The 18,666-nt window shown below is 42.0% G+C and overlaps 1 protein-coding gene across 1 annotated transcript; it reads left to right on the top strand.

Annotated features, from left to right (window-relative positions):
- The first annotated feature begins 10,672 nt into the window (after window positions 1-10,672).
- Window positions 10,673-18,077, top strand: LOC146496529 (synapse differentiation-inducing gene protein 1-like). Its single transcript, XM_085143289.1, has 4 exons — window positions 10,673-11,380; window positions 13,180-13,668; window positions 16,393-16,530; window positions 17,227-18,077. Exons 2-4 carry the CDS (start codon window positions 13,246-13,248, stop codon window positions 17,383-17,385), a joined length of 720 nt encoding a protein of 239 aa, XP_084999415.1. The 5' UTR covers window positions 10,673-11,380; window positions 13,180-13,245; the 3' UTR covers window positions 17,386-18,077.
- The last annotated feature ends 589 nt before the right edge of the window (window positions 18,078-18,666 follow it).

Genomic DNA, 18,666 nt, shown 5'->3' with positions numbered 1-18,666 from the left:
CATGTCTTTTACTTGCCCTTGGTTTTTGTCATCACCCTACCTCTTCCACCGTTCCTTAGTCAGACTGTCTGTGTTGCCTTGTGATTGTTGCTGTTTACAATAAAGACGTATCTTTCTAGTAGGTTTTCAATATAGTTGCATGAATTTACTACTATGTAATATGCTATATTAAAACAGTGCTTACTTTAAGCGAATATCTCCTCTAATACCAATAGGACTTTATTTGAGATAGCTGCTGCACTCAATTTGCATATTCCAGCTTGTACACAATATATTGGCACAGTGAATCTTTAAACAATCATTGCTTGCTCCAGAATGTGCTTTCCAGCAGCAGGAGATTCATTGTAGATAGTTGTGGGTAAATTAAATAACCGGAGCACTGTTTTTACACCTAATCAAGCACTATGTGATAGTACATAAAACGGATCATCAGCAGTAACTGCTCCGTGGCCACTGAATGCATCCCTTTAGGAAGTGAAAGTATAAATTGTATTTATTAGTCTACTATTAAAGAAAGGATACAATCTGGAAGCAAGCTGCACATTTTAAAGGGATCTCTCTGTGATTTTATTCTCTAATTAGGCAGTAGTTTGGGGGTGGGGGTGGGATAGGGTTTTTTTTCAGGCTTTTGATTGAACATCACAACCCAGGAACTTCACAGAGCCTGTAATGTTCCCTTCAGCACATGATACGTTAATGCTACAATAAAACCAAATTAGTTTCAGATTTCAGGGACGAGGGAGCGCTAACGTGATCATTTGTTAAACAGAGTTTCACTTCGTTGCAGGAATGTGCTAGAAGTTTGTTTGTTGCTGTACAAACAGAGAGACTATCCATTTACCGGCACCATCAGCGGCACCTCTCCGTGAAGGCTGGCTGAAATAGCTAAAAGACTTTAATGAAGGCCAGCAGGCTGTTTAAAAGCCTTTTAGCTACTGTTGATCACCCACCCACCCCTGTTGCATTCTCCGTTGACCTTAGATGTAAGGACATGTCCAGGTGCACGGCACAGTCTACCTTAAATGCCTTGAGGTGACATCTGAACCTGGTGCATCATAACAGCACAAAACCATTAATATCACTTACTGCTCAGAGGCATGCATCACTTAAAGGTCAGAAGCAGAGGTCTTTCTATCATTCATGTGACACATCTGTTTTCTTTGAAGGTCAGATACCCAGAAAAAAGTGGAGAGGAGGAGGCTGCATTGTCACACTGGAGGAAATAGAAACATTTATAAAGCCAACAAACTCGATTGTGTTGGAGCAGCACAAAAGGCAAAGAGAGATTTTGATATATATGCAAGGTGGTGATCTGTGCTAACAGCGTCAAAGCCAGACACAATCACATGATCCAGCTTTATTATTTGTCACATTTCTGATGCTGTATTTCACAATAATCACTATCCAGGATCGTCTTGTTGATCGCTCAAGTCAGTAGTGCGAAAACGCAAGTTAATTCGGGTCAACTTGAGAGAAGTTAAACACCTCACGCACAACTCTCTGCCATCTGCAAGCATCCGGCCCAAAGGGACCAGCCAACTGTTCAGATTAATGTGATTTGATGCTTTCCTCCTTGCACGAGTCCCCGGAGAGTGACCATTAGCAGCGTAACCACTTTTCCTTCAGAGTAGGATAATGGGAAGTGAACGATGGTCATCTTTTTTTCTTGATGCTAATAATTGGAGTGGGTTTAATCGGCAGTAAAAGCAGACATATCCGTATTGTTTAAGAGCCATGCGTATATATTTCTATAACAATTTAATGTCTTCCAGTCTAACCGCAAGATTGAGAAATATGACTGAATCACGACCTTCATCTGCATGAGGGGAGGACCACGGATAATCTGAACAGACAGCGCTGCCACAACTCTTCATTTATACATCCCATCGCCCGGGAACCTTTCTCCTGACATGTCAGAAACCTCAAAATCTCAAATCCCAGAGGAATCCATGAATGGTTGCACAACATCAGGCATGGACCACGTCAACTCCAGATTTTGGGATATTTTGATGAGTGACGATATGAAGACGCGCATCGCCAGGAGTATCCCACTTTTACCAGCCCAACTGGAATACTTTTTTTGTGACCGCCTGGTTAAATATGTTATTCTTTGGACTTAGCCGTGTTGCAATTACTTGCAAGAGCTCCTTACACATACTTTAAAACTGGGGAAGGAAGTGGACAATGAGAGAGGGAAAAACAAAAATAATGAGCAAAAACAAGGTCACAATGCAACCACCATCGTTTAGAGGATCACTGGAAGAACTTTGTGGCCTTGTGACTTTTTGGAATGCACTCCGATCATCATTAAATATATTTAAATATGCATTTTAATATCAGTTATGTAACAAAGGCGCTACTCTAAGTTAAAAAAAAAATCAGTAAAAACATGTAATAATCTCACTTAAATATGGACTTTTAACTACGTTAAATACATTTAAATATGCACTTTAATTCTAATTCTAATTCAAAGTTATTACTTTACAAGATTTCTGAATAACAATAAAAGAAAACTTTTGTGGAAATAGATGGTACTCTTTTGTCATCTCTTCTCATCATTCTGAGACTGGAGTGTTGCTTGGATAGTGGTGCCATCACACATATGAACACTATTACTTTGTGAGTGTTGAGTGGAATATCATATCAGTCCTTTCTCCTTAGGTAAGAGCATTTATTTTTCCTTTCTTTGATAATTTGGTGCAGAACAATCAATTATTTCATCACTTAACAAAGCAAATTATGCTTTGTCATGAAGATCAAATACACCTGAAAGAAAAAAAAAGTCTCGTCTGCTGTCTCTGTGATTTCCTGTTTCTCTCACGCTTGCTTGCCAATGCAACTTGGCGAGCAAGCCTGCAGTTACTGGAACATTTGCATGGAACTATGACATTTAGTAGATGTAGTTTTAACATCAGCTGCAGTGTGCACGGGTTTAGTTTTTCCAAATTAGATCTGTGCATATACATACAACACTTCTGCAATATAATATGTCAGATGTAGGAAACATATGTCTAAATATTGTGATAATGGCGGCGTTTCTGGTGCATCAGTTGTAGCAACCCAGAAAACCCATGTGTTTCCTCGACAGGTTCACCCTCTCTCCTTCCTCTTCCTTAGTAACCATGGTTACCTTGGGTGTCACATTGTCAACCTATTTTAAGAAACTATCGGCCCCTATATAGAGTACCACACACATACACAAACACACACACACACACCTTGTAGGAGGAAACCACCCTATTTGTCATGCTTTTGGTTATGCACTGTGTAACACTAGCTAATCTCTTTATGGTGCATGCAGTGTGAATACATCACCAGGCCGTGTTAAGTTCATTGTACAAGACACTCATTAAGATAATGCACTTTACTACAGCCATTCCTTTCTCCATCAAGACTGAATGCAGTAACTTTATTTAGTACTTGAGGCTAATCTAAACATATGCACATGTTAGCAGGTATTAGCTCAACTATGTATTTAAACCTAATTTTGCCGGTCAAGTGGGAAAGTGGAACCTGCTTCATTCTCCCCTTTTACTCTAAGAAAATGTGTTTGAGACCATTAACTGTTTACTGAGGTCACAGATTGGACCAGCTGAGTGTATTTTTCCACTTCCACTATAATTGAAACCAGAAGAGCAACCCCCCCTGTCAGTCTTTAGAAAGATTGCAGATTTAAGGCACGTCTGACACTGGCTAGACTTTTCAGACTGGCAAGTGTCATCCATCTTTCATATCCCAGGTATTGAAATATCTCAACAAGTATAGCGATAGATTTTCATGAAAATGAAAGCAGACATTCACTGTACTGAAACGACACAGTAGCCTCACATCTAATAGGTCAAAGTTTCTACCCAGAGTGACAATAATATCATGAAATCCAGTAAAAAGTTGCTTTTTTAAATCCTGGATGAATTTAACAAATGCGTTTGCAGGCTTTCTTGCCTTGGCAACTATTAGTTTGAACATGATTGGATTTGTCACAGGCAATTTCTCCGTTAAGACTTGCACTAACTTTAAGTAACTGTCTGAGGTTCAGCTAAATGCATACACAATGGAGCCTTGGACATACTTTATGGTCTGTGCTAATTAACACTGGCATGCTGTAAAATGAGATGGTCAACGAGGGAAGCATTACCTCAGCTAAAATTCAACATGTGAGCCTCATCACTGTGATCATGTCAGATTCTCAGTGTGTATCATTTAAACTTATTGGCCGTTGTGTCAGATGATTTCAAGCAAAACGCTATCAAATGGGCATAAACCAGAAGCAGTGATTTCAATTAGAAATACATCACTGATTCAGCACAAAAATCACAAATCTAACTAAGATAACTTTTTATATCCTGCACCTCAGCAGCAAATTGCTTCTATTCAGTTGAAAATGTCCTTGAAAATGAAGGGAGAGTCCCTGGGTTTTCCAGCTATCAGTAAACATCAGTATCCAGCAGCTCCCTGTGTGTGTTATTCGCTTGCAAAGCCAAAATGTACATGAGACTTTCTTCCTGACAGTTTGCAGTGCCACAATGAAACACCATGTGCACCTTTGGCTCAATGTCATGTGAAAAAATAGGTCATTATGAAATGAATGAGAGATTAAAGAGGACCTGATTAAATCTCCATCAAAGCCATCACTCAGCATAATGAGCACTTCAATAAAATATGGATATGCCAATAAAATATGTATACTTCCAGAAGTTCCTAGTGTTTAACTGACTTAACTTTAGTGTCCAGCATCTCTGGAGTCACAAGTTCATTTTCCATTACCCTTAATAAATCTGTAAGTGGGTGCACGGGCCAGACTTCTGGGCATATATTTATTCACAAATGTGGATCTTCAGCTCAGAATTTGGACCGAACGGGAGAAGAAGAAAAAAACAACACCTCCTCTGTGGTTTAGCATGCTCTGATTGCTCCAATTGTGGTTGTGAGGTTCTCATTACATCCTGCGGATCGCCTCCATTCCTCTCTTGATGTCGAGAATAAACAACACAGACACTGGATGTAGCAACTCTGGCCTTGAATGCAGGAAAAAAAAATGCATTTCAATGAATTATGCACAGCTAGACATCTATTTTTCAGCCTAACAAGGAAAAGCAATGTCAATTACGGTGCAGACATGTTGTCACATATCATCCACAGTCATATCAGCTCGTGCAGAAGCTTTCGGTAATTGTTCTCCCAATGACATTCTATCTTATGTGAGAAAAAATTCTTCACAAACTGTGTCAGGGTCGTGTTGAACGCATTGCCAACATACATTGCATTAGCTTAATTATTGCTGTCCTAATTACAGTATCCTGCATGTGCAATAAGATCATGACTTCACTGAAAAGACAAATACCAGCTGGATCCCTTTACATTGCTTTTCAGGGCTCTGTTGCTGCAGACAGCTGTTGCGAGGTAGATGACCAAAATGATGTAGTAGAGGAGACCGGTCATTTAATGAGCCTTGGACCAGAGTGCTCCGATGGATGAGCTGTTACAGAAAGCACTTCCTTCATCTCAGATCCTGATGATCAGTCTTCTCCCAGGGGTTACACGCGTGTGCACTGAGTCTCTTAAAAGGCTGTCCAAGTCAACGCACATCCTGTGGCGCGGCGCTCAGATGTCACTGACACAGAAAACGATCGCGTGGCAGAGCATCGTGGATTTCTGGCAGGGTGTTAAGCCATATTCGTCCTGTGGAAACAAGACTCACATCTCCTGCGGGTGCATTAGAGGCTTTTGAAAATGAAAGGCTGGCTAGCGCTCACAAACAAGTAGTCCTATCCTGATCTTTTGACACCCACAGGAATCCCTGGGTTATATTGTTTATTTGTCACAACACCAGCCAAAGTGACAGCGCGCGCTGAAAATAGCTTTTTAAATAAGGGCAGCCACAGCAGTCTGGCAGGGCTCAGATAATAAACCCTCTTGAAATTAGAGCTCAGAGAAGAACATTAAAGAGGAACATTAGGGAGTGTGTGGCTATTGATCCAAATCAGTGGAGGAGTTTTACAGTGCATGCATAATATAAGCTTCATGAAATGAAATAATTAGTTTTACAGTTTTTGTTCCGGCAGAATATGGCGTTCAGCTACATTAGATTGCAGAACGTGATGAAATCTATGACAACCTTTACATCAGCATTTTAGTTTGAGTGTTTGCTGCACACCAAAATATTTCATATATATGACAGAAGCTGTAATACAAAGTTTATCTGGGACACTGAATCTACCCAAGCATTCGATTTTCTTAAATACAGTCCTGATCAAGTGAAAGCACTGTAATAGGGCCGAGGAGATCAGCTAGATAAGATAAAGTAGAAATGAGTCCTTTTTAAACTTCTTAAACTTCATTAGTAATATCTATGTATGTGCTACAAGATCTTTTTGCATTTTAATCTGTGCAACTTTGGTTTTGTGTTAAAGATGAGTCACTTAACACCAAATCATCAACTACTGATCACCTAGATCTATGCAGTTTGTCTGTTTCATAACTTTTCTTTTCTTTCAGATGAAAATGCATTAGCTGTCTGTCGAGTCCACTCTTTAAGAGTGCTGAGGGTGGGGGCTTAGCAATTAGATTAAAATGCCAAAACACTCCGAGGAGCTGAGGAAAACTGCACAATCCAGTATTATTTTCTTTTGGGCTCGTCACTGAAAGTAACTCCTTTTGCATTTCACACATTCATTTCATCATTTCATCAATAGACTTCAGTGATGTGCCCTCCAGCAGGTTCTTCAGTCAGGGATTTTGAGGTGGGGTTGCAGTGACAGGTGCAAACACCAGGTAACTGACATGATGCAATAAGACAGGGCAATGAGTCACTACCGCCCTCAGCGAGCTCCCTTGCCTTAACCTGCAGCCGCTCCTGAACGATTACCTATTTATAACCCTTCCGGATGAGTCCCACAACCCCTGACAGACGGTGGAGTCTGCTTTCGTCTGAGCTCTCTTTTGCACAGAAGCATATTGAAGTTGTAATGCTAATTCCTGAGCTGTTTAATAAACGCTTTAGTGTATGATCTTAAAAAGTGGAAAGCTGTAACATATGCTGGGTGGTCCCATGACAAATGAGGGACAGCAGCTCTGACAGAGGCGGGCATGCATAATTGGTAATTCTCCTTTTTAGACTGATGGGATAGAGTAAAAGTGAGTAAAGCCACATCTCTGCAAGTCGTACAGCGCACTGTCAGCCTGGCTGACTCATCACCTGGAATACCTGCAAACACACTCAGAAGGATTAACAGCGTGTAGTTCATTAGGAGAGATCCAAATAAAAAATCATCTGAGGTATCGGTTCTTGGAAACCCTTAAATCCCTGTAAAGAAGCAGTGTCAGTACTTAATAGCAATTTTTTTGTGAATCCAAGCGAACAATGAACAAAGCTGTGATTTTTGATTTTCTATTTTGTTGTCTTTTCCTTCACAGCTCGGACTTCTGGCACAGCATCACCGCATTAGAGCGAATCCATCATATTAATGATCCTGAGGCCACTTCATTATTCACAGAGAAGCAGCTCTGCTGTCCAAATAAATTATCGTTGGTGTTCCATTAATGGAAGTTTTCAAATCTAGGCACAGTGATGCCATTAATCTGCACAGTGCGTCTCTCTCTCTAGAGGACAGTTGGCTACTGTACCGGTGCCAGCGATCTGTGAAGATGAGAAACTCCCCACTGTCCTCATTCAGGTTCCGTCTGCTGGATGAAGTCCAATTATAAGTGACGTTAACTGCTGCGACTCCAGACTGGATCTCTCCCAAGTTGCACACTTTGCATTTGTTATGCGCCGCTAAAGGGAAGCGTGCTCGCAGGTGAAGGGTAGAGCCACAAAGTGGTGCTTCTGTCTCAAATTGTGGATGACAAACTGCGACCTTTCCCCTCCTGATGGAGCGCTTTCAGCTAATTCGACACATATTGCATTTGTGTGTTAGATAATTGCAAAAGCCAAAAGCCTCTGCCGGTCTCTTGGGATTTCCGGCGCATCCATTCCCACTGCGCCGGCACGCAGACGCGGGCCAGCTTCCAGACACACACTGTTAATATTCTGATTGAACATTTGTGGAGGGACCTTGAGAAGTCACATACTCCGCAACTTTCTAACGCTTTAATGAAATTGCTTCTCATAATGTTGGCATTCACTGACTATTATGTTTTTCATTATGACAACCTTCCGTGGGAGTCAAGCTCATTTTCATTTTCTCTGGATGTAAGAGGGCAGTAAATCCATTTCCTTTAATGCTCTGCACCGTGTGGATTTATTATCAAACCCAACAAATACTAAAGTAAATTTCTATAATATGGCTCGCTGAAATTAATTTGCCTGATAGGTCACTTTATGGTAAATAAATGGACCTTTTAATTAACAAAAAAAAGGGGAGAGGGGGGGCTTGTGTTGTGTCTTAATGCTATCTGCTTCTTTAAAAGAAAACGTCTCTATCTGAGGCCTTCATAGATTAATGTACTCTTTTTTTCTGACCGTGACAGGACACAACTCTGTTATGTGCTTCCTGGCCAGCTCATTCCACCCTGAATATGGTGTGAGTATGAGGCAGTATTTACCTGCAGCTTTACTCGCTTCTGTGAGTTCACAAGTTTGAGGCTTGCATTATGCCTCCGGGGCTGGAAGGAGCTCCAATCTGTGTTCCTGCCAAAACCTTCACCATATGCAGAGCCTCCTCCTGCTCCTGCACCTGAATCTGGCACTGCAGGAAGTGAAGTCCCGCTGTTTTCCCTCGAGCTGACTTCTCTGTGCATGATGACTTTCTCACGCAGCACCTAATGTCTACAATAAAGACCGGGAGCAGAAAAATGGGCGGTAAAATAACCACAAATATGAACTAGTTCACACTTGTAATGAAGAGAAGTAGGACAGTTGGTCTGAAACAGTGCAGTAAATACACAAACATGTCTAAATTAAGCAATCTGTCAAGTACTAACAGTCAGTATGGTTTATTTTTGCCTCTTACTAATCCCATGGGCTGTTTCTGTGGTCAGAGGTGCTCTGCTGGCATAGACCTTGCAAAAGTGCTTAATCAAACATGAAATAACACACAGAATGGTCACGTGGGAAAAGCCGCTTAAATCCTCAACCCCCCCACCCCCTTTCTTCGCAGAAGCCAGCTAGGCCAGATCAAATTAAGTGGTTTGATACTTTCTCTGCCAATCGGATTAAGCTGATTAATTCTCAAAAGTGTTTAAATGATTACAGCTGGTTAATGGGCCTTAGGAAAGTTCACGGTGTCAGAGTCGGCTCCGATATCAAACACAGGTGAAGGAGAATCAATACAAAAAGGTAAATGTGAAAACCTAATCGCTTTTACCTTTGCCCCCCCCCCCCTTTTTTTTTTGCCAATTAACAGCACACACATATCTGCATATTCAGCTCTAATTATCTTTTATGTTTCTTGAAATTTGATGACTCTAAAGGTGGTGGTGGGGGGGGGGGGGGGGGGGGGTGCTTGACAAATAGCGCATCTGCCATGTAGTGACACAGTGCCTAAATATAGAGCGGAAAATGGAGCAGAAGAAAGGGACACAGAGAAAACCATAAATATTCACAGTCCATCTAAAGAAGACTGGCAAAAGCGCCCTCTAAAGAGAAATCTTGTCTTGTCATAAACCATGCTTAATGTGCCCCCATTGAGCTTCACTGGTTTTCCTCAAGATTTCATATTTTACATGTTTTCTCTCTTGATTTTTTTTCTTTTGGGAGGGGTGGGTCATTTTGAATCAGATCCTCATTAGAAAATGTTCCTTTTTCCTGCAGTGAATGAAAGTGAAGGGAGAGAATGAGAAGGAGAGAGACAGAGAACAAGAAATAAAGAACGAAGGAGGAGAAGGAGGAGGATAAACTGTTACAGGTTCCGCCTCGCCCCCTCACCCCCTCTTCTAATATACTCGTCTCCTGAGGGAGTGGTATCCATCACAGAGACGGCTGGGCTGTTATGCCATGTCGCCTCGTGCATGTGAACACAAGGTGACTCTAAAAGAGAAGCAGCTCATGTGAGCCCAGTCTTATGAATGCAGCCCCATGTTTCCCCCATAAAGTGTCCATCAGCGCCTTAATGCATCTCCCAGTGAAAGTGACAGAGCCTGGGCTCGCACATTATTAACTCCAGACATTTTTATGAGCCTGTGGAACAGAGTGCTCCTTCTGAATAAGATATGTGTCCGGTGTTCAATGGCACTATATCAGTCTTTTACTTTTTGCCACAGCATGATGTCCCCTGATAGACAGATTTAAGTGTGTTTTTCATGCCCCTAAACTACAGACTGAGTCCCTGTAAACGCTATAGCTCCTCTGATCAGTATAATTATTATATTATTCTAGAGTATGATCTGATTCCCATTTTTCCTGTGTGTAATCTATCATGTTACCAATTTGCCTGCATGGGAAATACATCTACATGAATGTTATGCAAGCTGTGTTTACCATGATAAATTGCAGTATGTAATCAAGAGCAGCTCCTGGGAGTGGGGTGAAAGGCACATCCAAATTGGCAGTCTCATGATAAATGCATGGGATTTGTCTAAAATATTAATCAAATCTAAATGTGCAATGAATTTGATAGTGGCTTACTCTTGGGCTATATTTGGAACCAGTTCAGAGCCGTGCTGGGACAGGAGACAATGAAATTAAATTGGCAAATCTTCTCGAAACTAGTGATACAGCTGGACTCATGCGAAGAATGGGAAACGCTAAAAATTAATGTAGCAGAAGGATAGCTTTACAAAAATGTTTCCGTGTTGTGTTTAGCTTTAGTGGGCGCTCTCAGCGGGGCGAGAATAACACCTAATCGTTTTACTGTGAAGGTGCGAAAGTTAGAAGCAGGGCGATCATTTCACGATACAAATCAGATGCGTTTGCAAAGTGGGAATGGTGGCTCACGTGATCACACATTTCAGAGGCTATATTAAGAACCTGCTTCGAAAAGGACTCTTATGCAACAATGCAAAATAGAACCGCTGGGAGGAGGCGTAAAAAGAAGAAAACCGGCCGACACTTTAGATGCTGAATAGAGTTAGACGACCAAGCAAGAGGGAAGTTTAGAAATGTCAAATCCTTAGTCTGTAATAGAGTTCACGCAGCCAATCAGTTGGCTGGAGTCAGCTCAGCCTCCGTTGGAGTTGTTTGGAGCCCGAGCCTCGGTGAGATACTGTGCGTAAAATCTGCTTTAAACGCAGCAGCGGCACTGTCACAGCATCCAGAGTCCATTCTCTCACACACGGACTTACTTCCGTTTGAAGGGGAGCTGTTGTTGTTGTTGCTACGATGGCAGTTTTGCGAAAACTGTAAATGTGAAGTGGGAAGGTGGGTCCACTGCTCCGTCTACATCGACTCAGTTGCGTCGAGGAATGATGCTGAGCAAACCTGCCGGAGGATTTTCAACTACAGGTAAGATGACTGTCGATGTTTAGCTGCTGGTTGCCACACTATGTTCTTAGGCTGCTGTTCTAGGATAGATGTATATCTGAGAGTAGTAGAGTGGGAAGAAATATGAAATTCCCTCCATTGTACGTTGAAAATGAAGTTTTCCAATTTTACGTGAAGCGGACGAACCACAATAGGGGAAATATATTGTGCCTTTGTTTGTGTTTGTGGCTAAGAAAGTGTCATGTATGAATAACCCATAGCAGATTAAACAAATACGAGGTAGATAGACAGGGGGACAGAGGTGGTCATTAATAATCGCGGAGTCCAAGACTCTCATGTGCTAAGTGCACTTATTCCAGAGTCTGATGAATTATTTGTGGATGTGAGATGTCATTTTTGTTGTCTAATGTAGTGTGTAATGGAATTCCTTGTTATCTGAAGAGCGGCTCAGGCACAGGAGCATATTGGAATGGACACAGTGTTGAAGATACTGAGCTGAGTGTTGTGCGCGTGTACATATGTGTGAGTGTGTGGGCTCACATTCAGCCACTGGCCCACATTATTCATGCTTCCCCACGGCAAATAACTGTGAAAGCTACTGTGGATGCATGAGCCTTTTATTTTTTTTAATCATAGGAGGTCAAAGGCTCCAAAGTTCTCCTGTAAATCTGCATGTGTTTAAGGACCGCTGTCTCTGAAGTCACTGCATATGGAGGAAATAATGCATCTGTTATAACACTCTCAGCCTGTTTTATTGTTTACTGTTTGTGGAGACTGTCAGAGGCAGCCAGAGAAGTCTAAAGGGTCTAGTTTATGCCACACTGTATACTATTATTTTCGATATAGATAGATAGATAGATAGATAGATAGATAGATATTTTGCCAAACTCATGTATTTCTGTATGCCATTATGCTCCACTCAGTCACCTCCCAGACCTCAAAAATCTGGGCAAAATCACAATCGCATCCAAATGTACTTGTGCATTTCCATCCCTGCAGCTTGTTTCTCAGTTTTCAGACTTTCAACTGAACAAACACATGACATAACTCAGACTTATTTTCATAACATAATGCAGCCCCTTTATCTCATTTCGCCATTAGTCACGGGATGAAAAAAATGAATTTGATGGACGAGGTCCACAGGGACTGACCGTTTTGCAAAACAAAGTAGTGTATTTGCTTAACCCCAAATCTGGACACGCTCATATCACAGAGCCTCTCATTGGTGGACTCGTTGCCTTAGTGACTGCCTTTCCTGACAGCGTTCTTGTTTTTGTTTTTTACTGTTTTCGTTGTTTAATTGCCATTATTTTACATAAAGCAGTCATTTATTATTATTATTATTTATCTTCTACTCATTAGTCCCACTCTTCGGCTGCATTTGAACATCCAGGCGGAGTCGAGGAGGCCACTTCAGACTTGTCAAATTAGTATGCACCACGAAATACAGCACCAACTATCATCCTTTCTCCGCATTTTCATTATTGGAAGCTGTGACATGTGGAAGATATTTTTTCACTAAATGTTTATATAAAACTGGAGGGGGGGTGTGAGATGCAACAGTTGAACATACACCAGATGGTGATTTTTATGGCTCAGACTGGTGAGAGCTTGGGGGAGGAATGCTGATTGTCAAACAAGATGAAATATTTTGTGCATTAGAAATCTGTTCTAGAGGGCACATTTTCATGCTTAGATCAAACTGGAGACCTATACCGCACCTAGATGAACTCTATATTCCCTAGAATGTGCTGTGATTAGACTTGACTTCTTTCTTTATGTTTCAGGTTTTATTAACTAGATGACTTTTTTTTTTTCAGCTGCCAGACTGCCCGATATTCTCTGGACTCCATCCTTTGATCCACAAGACGTTTGAACCAGCCCTCATGGAGAGCCTGAGCGAGCTCCAGAACCCCCTGCTGGACAAAACCAGCAGTCATGCAGTTCCTAACGACTACCAGGGCTACCAGTGTGACTACCCGAGCCAGCCTTATCAGGACAGCCTAATTGGCTACTACTGCACTGGGGCCAATGGCAAACATAAGGCTCAGCAATTCTTGGATGCCACCTCTCTCCATTTGGCAGTGGAGGCCTTCTACAGGCCCAGCTTCATCCTGTGCAAGGACGACATCAGCCTTCATAGCAAGGACTCGAAAAGCGAGAGCTTTGAAACCACTTTCACAGAGAGTAAGGCGTCAGATGGCATTTCCACGGAAAACACAGTGGATAGCGCGCAAGAGGAGAAGGATGCCAAGATACAGACGGTATCCTATGAGGTGGAGGAGGAGCAGCAAGGTCCTGAGTATGAGGTCAGAGGTCACATGAAAGGAAAACATGAATATGTTGTCTGCATAAATGGCAGGGCACCATGCTTTATGGGCATGTTATCCATAGCTCCAAGCATCTGATGCAACATGAGGAAGTCCGTGTTATTAAGTTATTAGAGAAATAATAAACTTAGGAATGATTACTGTAGCCATACATGCTTAAGCAGCAGACCGAAGCAAGAACCGTTTGGCAGTGTTGACAGAGTAATTGAATATTGAGTCACTATATGAAATTAAATGCGTTTCAACACTTGCTTGTAACTGTCAGGGCCAGCTTTCAGCAGAAAATGAGTCACGGTGCTGTAGTGATGCTTATTATTTCATTTGCTGTTCTAATAGACTGTCGGCGTGATTCACGCTCATTTCTCACTCTTTTCTGCAAATGGTCAATCTGCTTGTGACTCTTTGAAATGCGGTGCGGGGTAATTGTTCGCTTTTGTCTTATAATTACATTCCGAGAAAATGACACATCTGATTTTTATCTATTTCGGCAATTTTTCCTCTCTTTTTTGGGGCTAATATAGTCACAAAAAAAGATAACATGACAGCAAAAAAAGAGCAAAGTCTTTTCAGAAGTGGTGAAAATCTAATTTCACCCAGGGACGCTTGTGAAGTACTCAGGGCTCTGAGCTGGCAGAGGAAGAAGTATAGCACCCTTACCGAGCTGATGATCACGCCAGCTCCTGTCACTCGGAGGCCTGGCAGATAGATTGAGACGTAGCAGCAACTGCCATTAATGCCATAAGTAATGTCGTGCTTTAATGGTGTTAAGCGAGGCTGTGCTGATTCATGGCCGTCAGAGCAGGTGAGCCCGGAGCCAAAGTTATTCCATGTCAATTCAAAAGCGCAAATGAATGTGATTAACAGTGCTCTGATAAAAAGCTGGCTTTCCAAATGGAATATGAGACCTTTTGCACCTACATTTCTTTACTTTCTCCTCCTGCCTTTGTGTTTGTGCGTGCATCCGTGTGCCGCAGCACTAATATTCGAGTCATGCCGACTCAGAGATTCAGAACTGTGATTAAGAGGATTTTTACAGCTATGGGAATATAAATAAGAGAAACAGAGCAGCAGCTGGGGAAGGTCCATATAGTTCCAAAATTACCCATATATTGTCTGTGGCAGCTGTGTTTACACATTTTCCCTTCGCAGTTGCATGTTGCTGCAGGCCTTGTGTACAATCAGCAACAGAGAGGAGGGAAAAAACGTAGACCAAGTCTCTGGCAGGTGATGTTTGACATTTGGGTGATACAGACAAAATAAATTGCAGGTAACAAAGTAACAAGACCCTGTGCATGATGCCACTGTGATTGCCCCTGCTAACAAGGTGCACAGATACGTGCGTATGTGTGTGTGCGCGCCCCGGCGTTGAGTCGTCTGTCCCCTTCAGACATTAACAAGGACTGGGAGAGAGCTGTGACAGGGCTGTTAAAGGCACTGAGCCTCGGCGGACCCCCATCAGTTATACTGGCAGACCAGACTGGGAGCGTGTTCCCAGCCGACCGGACTCTGTGTCAGGCAAGCTGTCAGTAAGACTGAATGCAGCAGTCACTCAGAACTGTTATCAGTTCTTGCTACGGAGATAAAAGGAGATTACTGCTGTTTGTACTCACCAGTTTATTCATGTGATGTCAGATTATGCAGTTACCACCAGCTGCTGTTTTGATAGATCGTACCCGTCTGTCTAGGTGGACAGTGTTCATAAAGCAGATAAGAGAGAGCTTCGTAATCGCTTTCTTGGCAAAGGTATTTGTTTGTAAACTCTTTGGATCCCCCGCTGACCTCTAAATAAGGTTTCTGAGCGGAAATCCTCTGAATATAGCTCAAAGTTATTACATTGCATCCAGTGTTTTGGTTAATTCGGATGCGATCAGACGCTAGAAAATAGTTTAGAATATGCTGTGAAATGTGGCTATTTACAAGTATGGTTCCTTTTTCTCTTGCTTGCCTCACTGCCTGTTCTTTAATTACCTCTAAAATGGTTGGTTCAGTTCCCGCCTTACACATCGATTTCTGTTTTTGCACTTTCCTTTTTCCCTGCTTTGATTGATCCGAAGGCAGGAAGACTAACAAATGAAACCTTGCTCCTGTGGGGGCTGTTTATTTAGACAAACATCCTTTCCATGTCCGGGACAGCTAAGAGAAGTAAGGCCACCTTCTCTTAAAGGTCACCTGTGTAGTAGTCACATTGCCATCATTGCTGCAGGCTCGGTGTGCCCATGTGGCCTAAGTGGCATTCAGATCTATCACTCATTAGCTCCCGTGGCCCTGACTTTCAAGGTACGATGCGTTCAACAGGCTCCTGTTGTACACCTCATAAGATGCCTGGTGCATTAAGGAAAGATGGTGGAGGTCTCTCAGAGTGTAAAAGCAATTTAGCACATAAATGACGCTCTGTCCTGTCACCTTGCAATGATGGAACAATCCGTTAATCCTGTGTTATCTGTCAGACCGCTCATGTGTGTTGACAGAGGCACCAAATCCTCTCTGGCTGACTGAGCACATCCTGTCCTGGGCGGTTGTAGAAAAGGTTAGATACAGTAGAGAGGGAGCATGAGATGTCAAGCTACGACACCATAAAGCTGTCCAAAGTACATCTGGCTTTTTATACGTCAGCCATACTCTGTTATTATGTTTATATATAAGGTTCCACATCCGTTCTTTTTCTGACTTTTAATTTTTCTGTATAAACTCAACGTCTTCCAGAGTGACAGCTCCAGTGACAGTGAGAGTGAGGACAACTTCATCGTGCTGCCCCCTCGGGACTACTTGGGCCTCGCCATCTTCTCCATGCTCTGCTGCTTCTGGCCCTTGGGCATCGTTGCCTTTTACTACTCTCACAAGGTAAAGGCCCAGAGATCTCAAGGATGTCATCAACTCTTATTACACTGCATTCTATTTAAGGTCAGTGAGCACAAGCGTTCAGACAAGTGCAGTCGCAGCCTATTTTCCACCCTGTGACCCTCCTTGCAGTTGTTTCAGATGATTGGCTATGTAAATTAAACAGATTCGGCCCACTTGTCAGTCACCTGTGTGCACTTTGGGAAACCATTAACTCTAAGGTTTTGGTTCACAGTGCGCTCCTGTGTGAGCGACCGACTGCCGTTATATTGTTTTTTAACTTGTTTTGCTCAAAGCTGAGAACTCATTTGAAATTATAGCAGCACCTTTGGTTGGTCTTATGGTTAACATCCTTCTGGTCTAAAAAACCATTAGCTTCAAGCCTTCTCACCTCAAACGCAGCACAGTGTTTCTCTGTAGTTTTGAATCACAATAATTGCAGACAATTATAGCAGAACAGAAAATAATGTGTCAAAAGAATAAATAAAGGCCAGCCTCATTTTTGATAGGAAACCAAAACACCCAAACAACACATTTGTCACTGTCAGAGGGATAATGACCTAATTGCCATGGTAACTAATGGCTCCCTGAGAGCATTTCTTGTTTTCTCTCTTTTAACTGTGGCTTTACACCTACTCAGACACTCGGTGCTGATGAGTAACACACCAGCTCATTTCACTCTCTGCTTTGTTTTGTCAGACTGGCAAGGCCGTTGCAAAGGGAGACTTCTCCAGAGCAGGGATGAGCTCCAGAAGAGCCCTATTCCTGGCTGCACTTTCCATTACCATTGGAACAGGGATGTATGTGGGGGTGGTTGTGGCCCTCATAGCCTACCTGTCCAAGCCTGGACATGTATAGCACTAGGACCACATGCTTGGAGGGTGGAGACGGTAGACATAAAGATGAAAGGAAGGGAAAGGGTGGACAGATATTTGCCTCTCCTGAAGGTGTGCGTCATTGTCGAAGCTGGCTCTCTGCAAAAACAGAAGCTATATGAAGAGAAAGAACAGAAGGAGAGCAAGAGAAGAAAATATGTGTGGATGGAGTATTACTTGGACAGCATATTGATCTGGATTGAATTTTTATTTCTGGAATGCAACACTCCCGATCCCTCTATAAAAACACAAAAAGACAGTGCTGAGAAAGATGACTACTCTTCCACAAAGACTGTGCTACACTTATCTAAGAAAAAAATGAACTCATAGAGTATGACACTACCTACCTTTTATCACATTAATCATTTACAGCATTTTTATTTGACCTTTACATTCAGTGTACTATCTGTCCTTACTGTTGCAGATCGTGTATTATTCTCTTTGTAAATGAATTTCTTGGAAAAACAGTCAGCCAATGGATTTCTGGGTGATTGTTCATTTAAGGAATACTCGAAAGGGATCCAGCTAGTAAGACGTGATAAGTGGACCCCTGACAGAAAGACAACAAATGTGTCAAGTGTACACAAAGATGCCAAGCAGTGGACTAGAAATTTATTAGTGTCTATTGTGTACTGTAAATTTAGTCAATAAATACATTTGGCATGAATAATGAAACACTAATGTCTCATATTCCCTTATTCAATTTTCTTTGACAGGTGCGCCTCAGAGCAGGGATAGTTCTGCACTGGCATGGGGCTAGGAAAAAAGCAAGTAATTAACTGAACTCCAGATTATAATTTGATTTAAAAAAACAAAAAAAACAAAATTAAAAACCCCACTCACAATACAAAGTTTCACATATTAAGGGATGTGTTTATGTACAAAATCCCAGTGGACCAAAAGCTTAGAGTTAGCTTAAACTGCTTCAGCTGCTTGATTTCTGTTTCTAGATGTGAACACAGCACCTGTTGTTCAAACACACTGTTTATGATGGGCAGCCAATCACGACAAAGTTGGTTTAACTGGAAGGGAACTAAAATGGTTTGTTTCAGAGACAGAATGGACTGAGCTGCACTACAGCTGAACAGCTAAATGGCTAAAGGGGTTAGCTAAAAGTATTGAATGATGGAAAGTTGCAGCAGTTAGTTGGGCTAAAATAGTTAGCTAAACTAGTGAACAATAAAGACTTAAACTACTTAAGCTACATTTGACATAGCTGTTGACGAACGGTGATTGATAAGCAAAGCTTAAACTAATGCTAAAC

Source organism: Neolamprologus multifasciatus, chromosome 19 (genome assembly GCF_963576455.1).
Source record: "Neolamprologus multifasciatus chromosome 19, fNeoMul1.2, whole genome shotgun sequence".
Taxonomy (NCBI): Eukaryota; Metazoa; Chordata; class Actinopteri; order Cichliformes; family Cichlidae; genus Neolamprologus; species Neolamprologus multifasciatus.
This window is presented reverse-complemented; position numbering and strand designations above follow the sequence as displayed.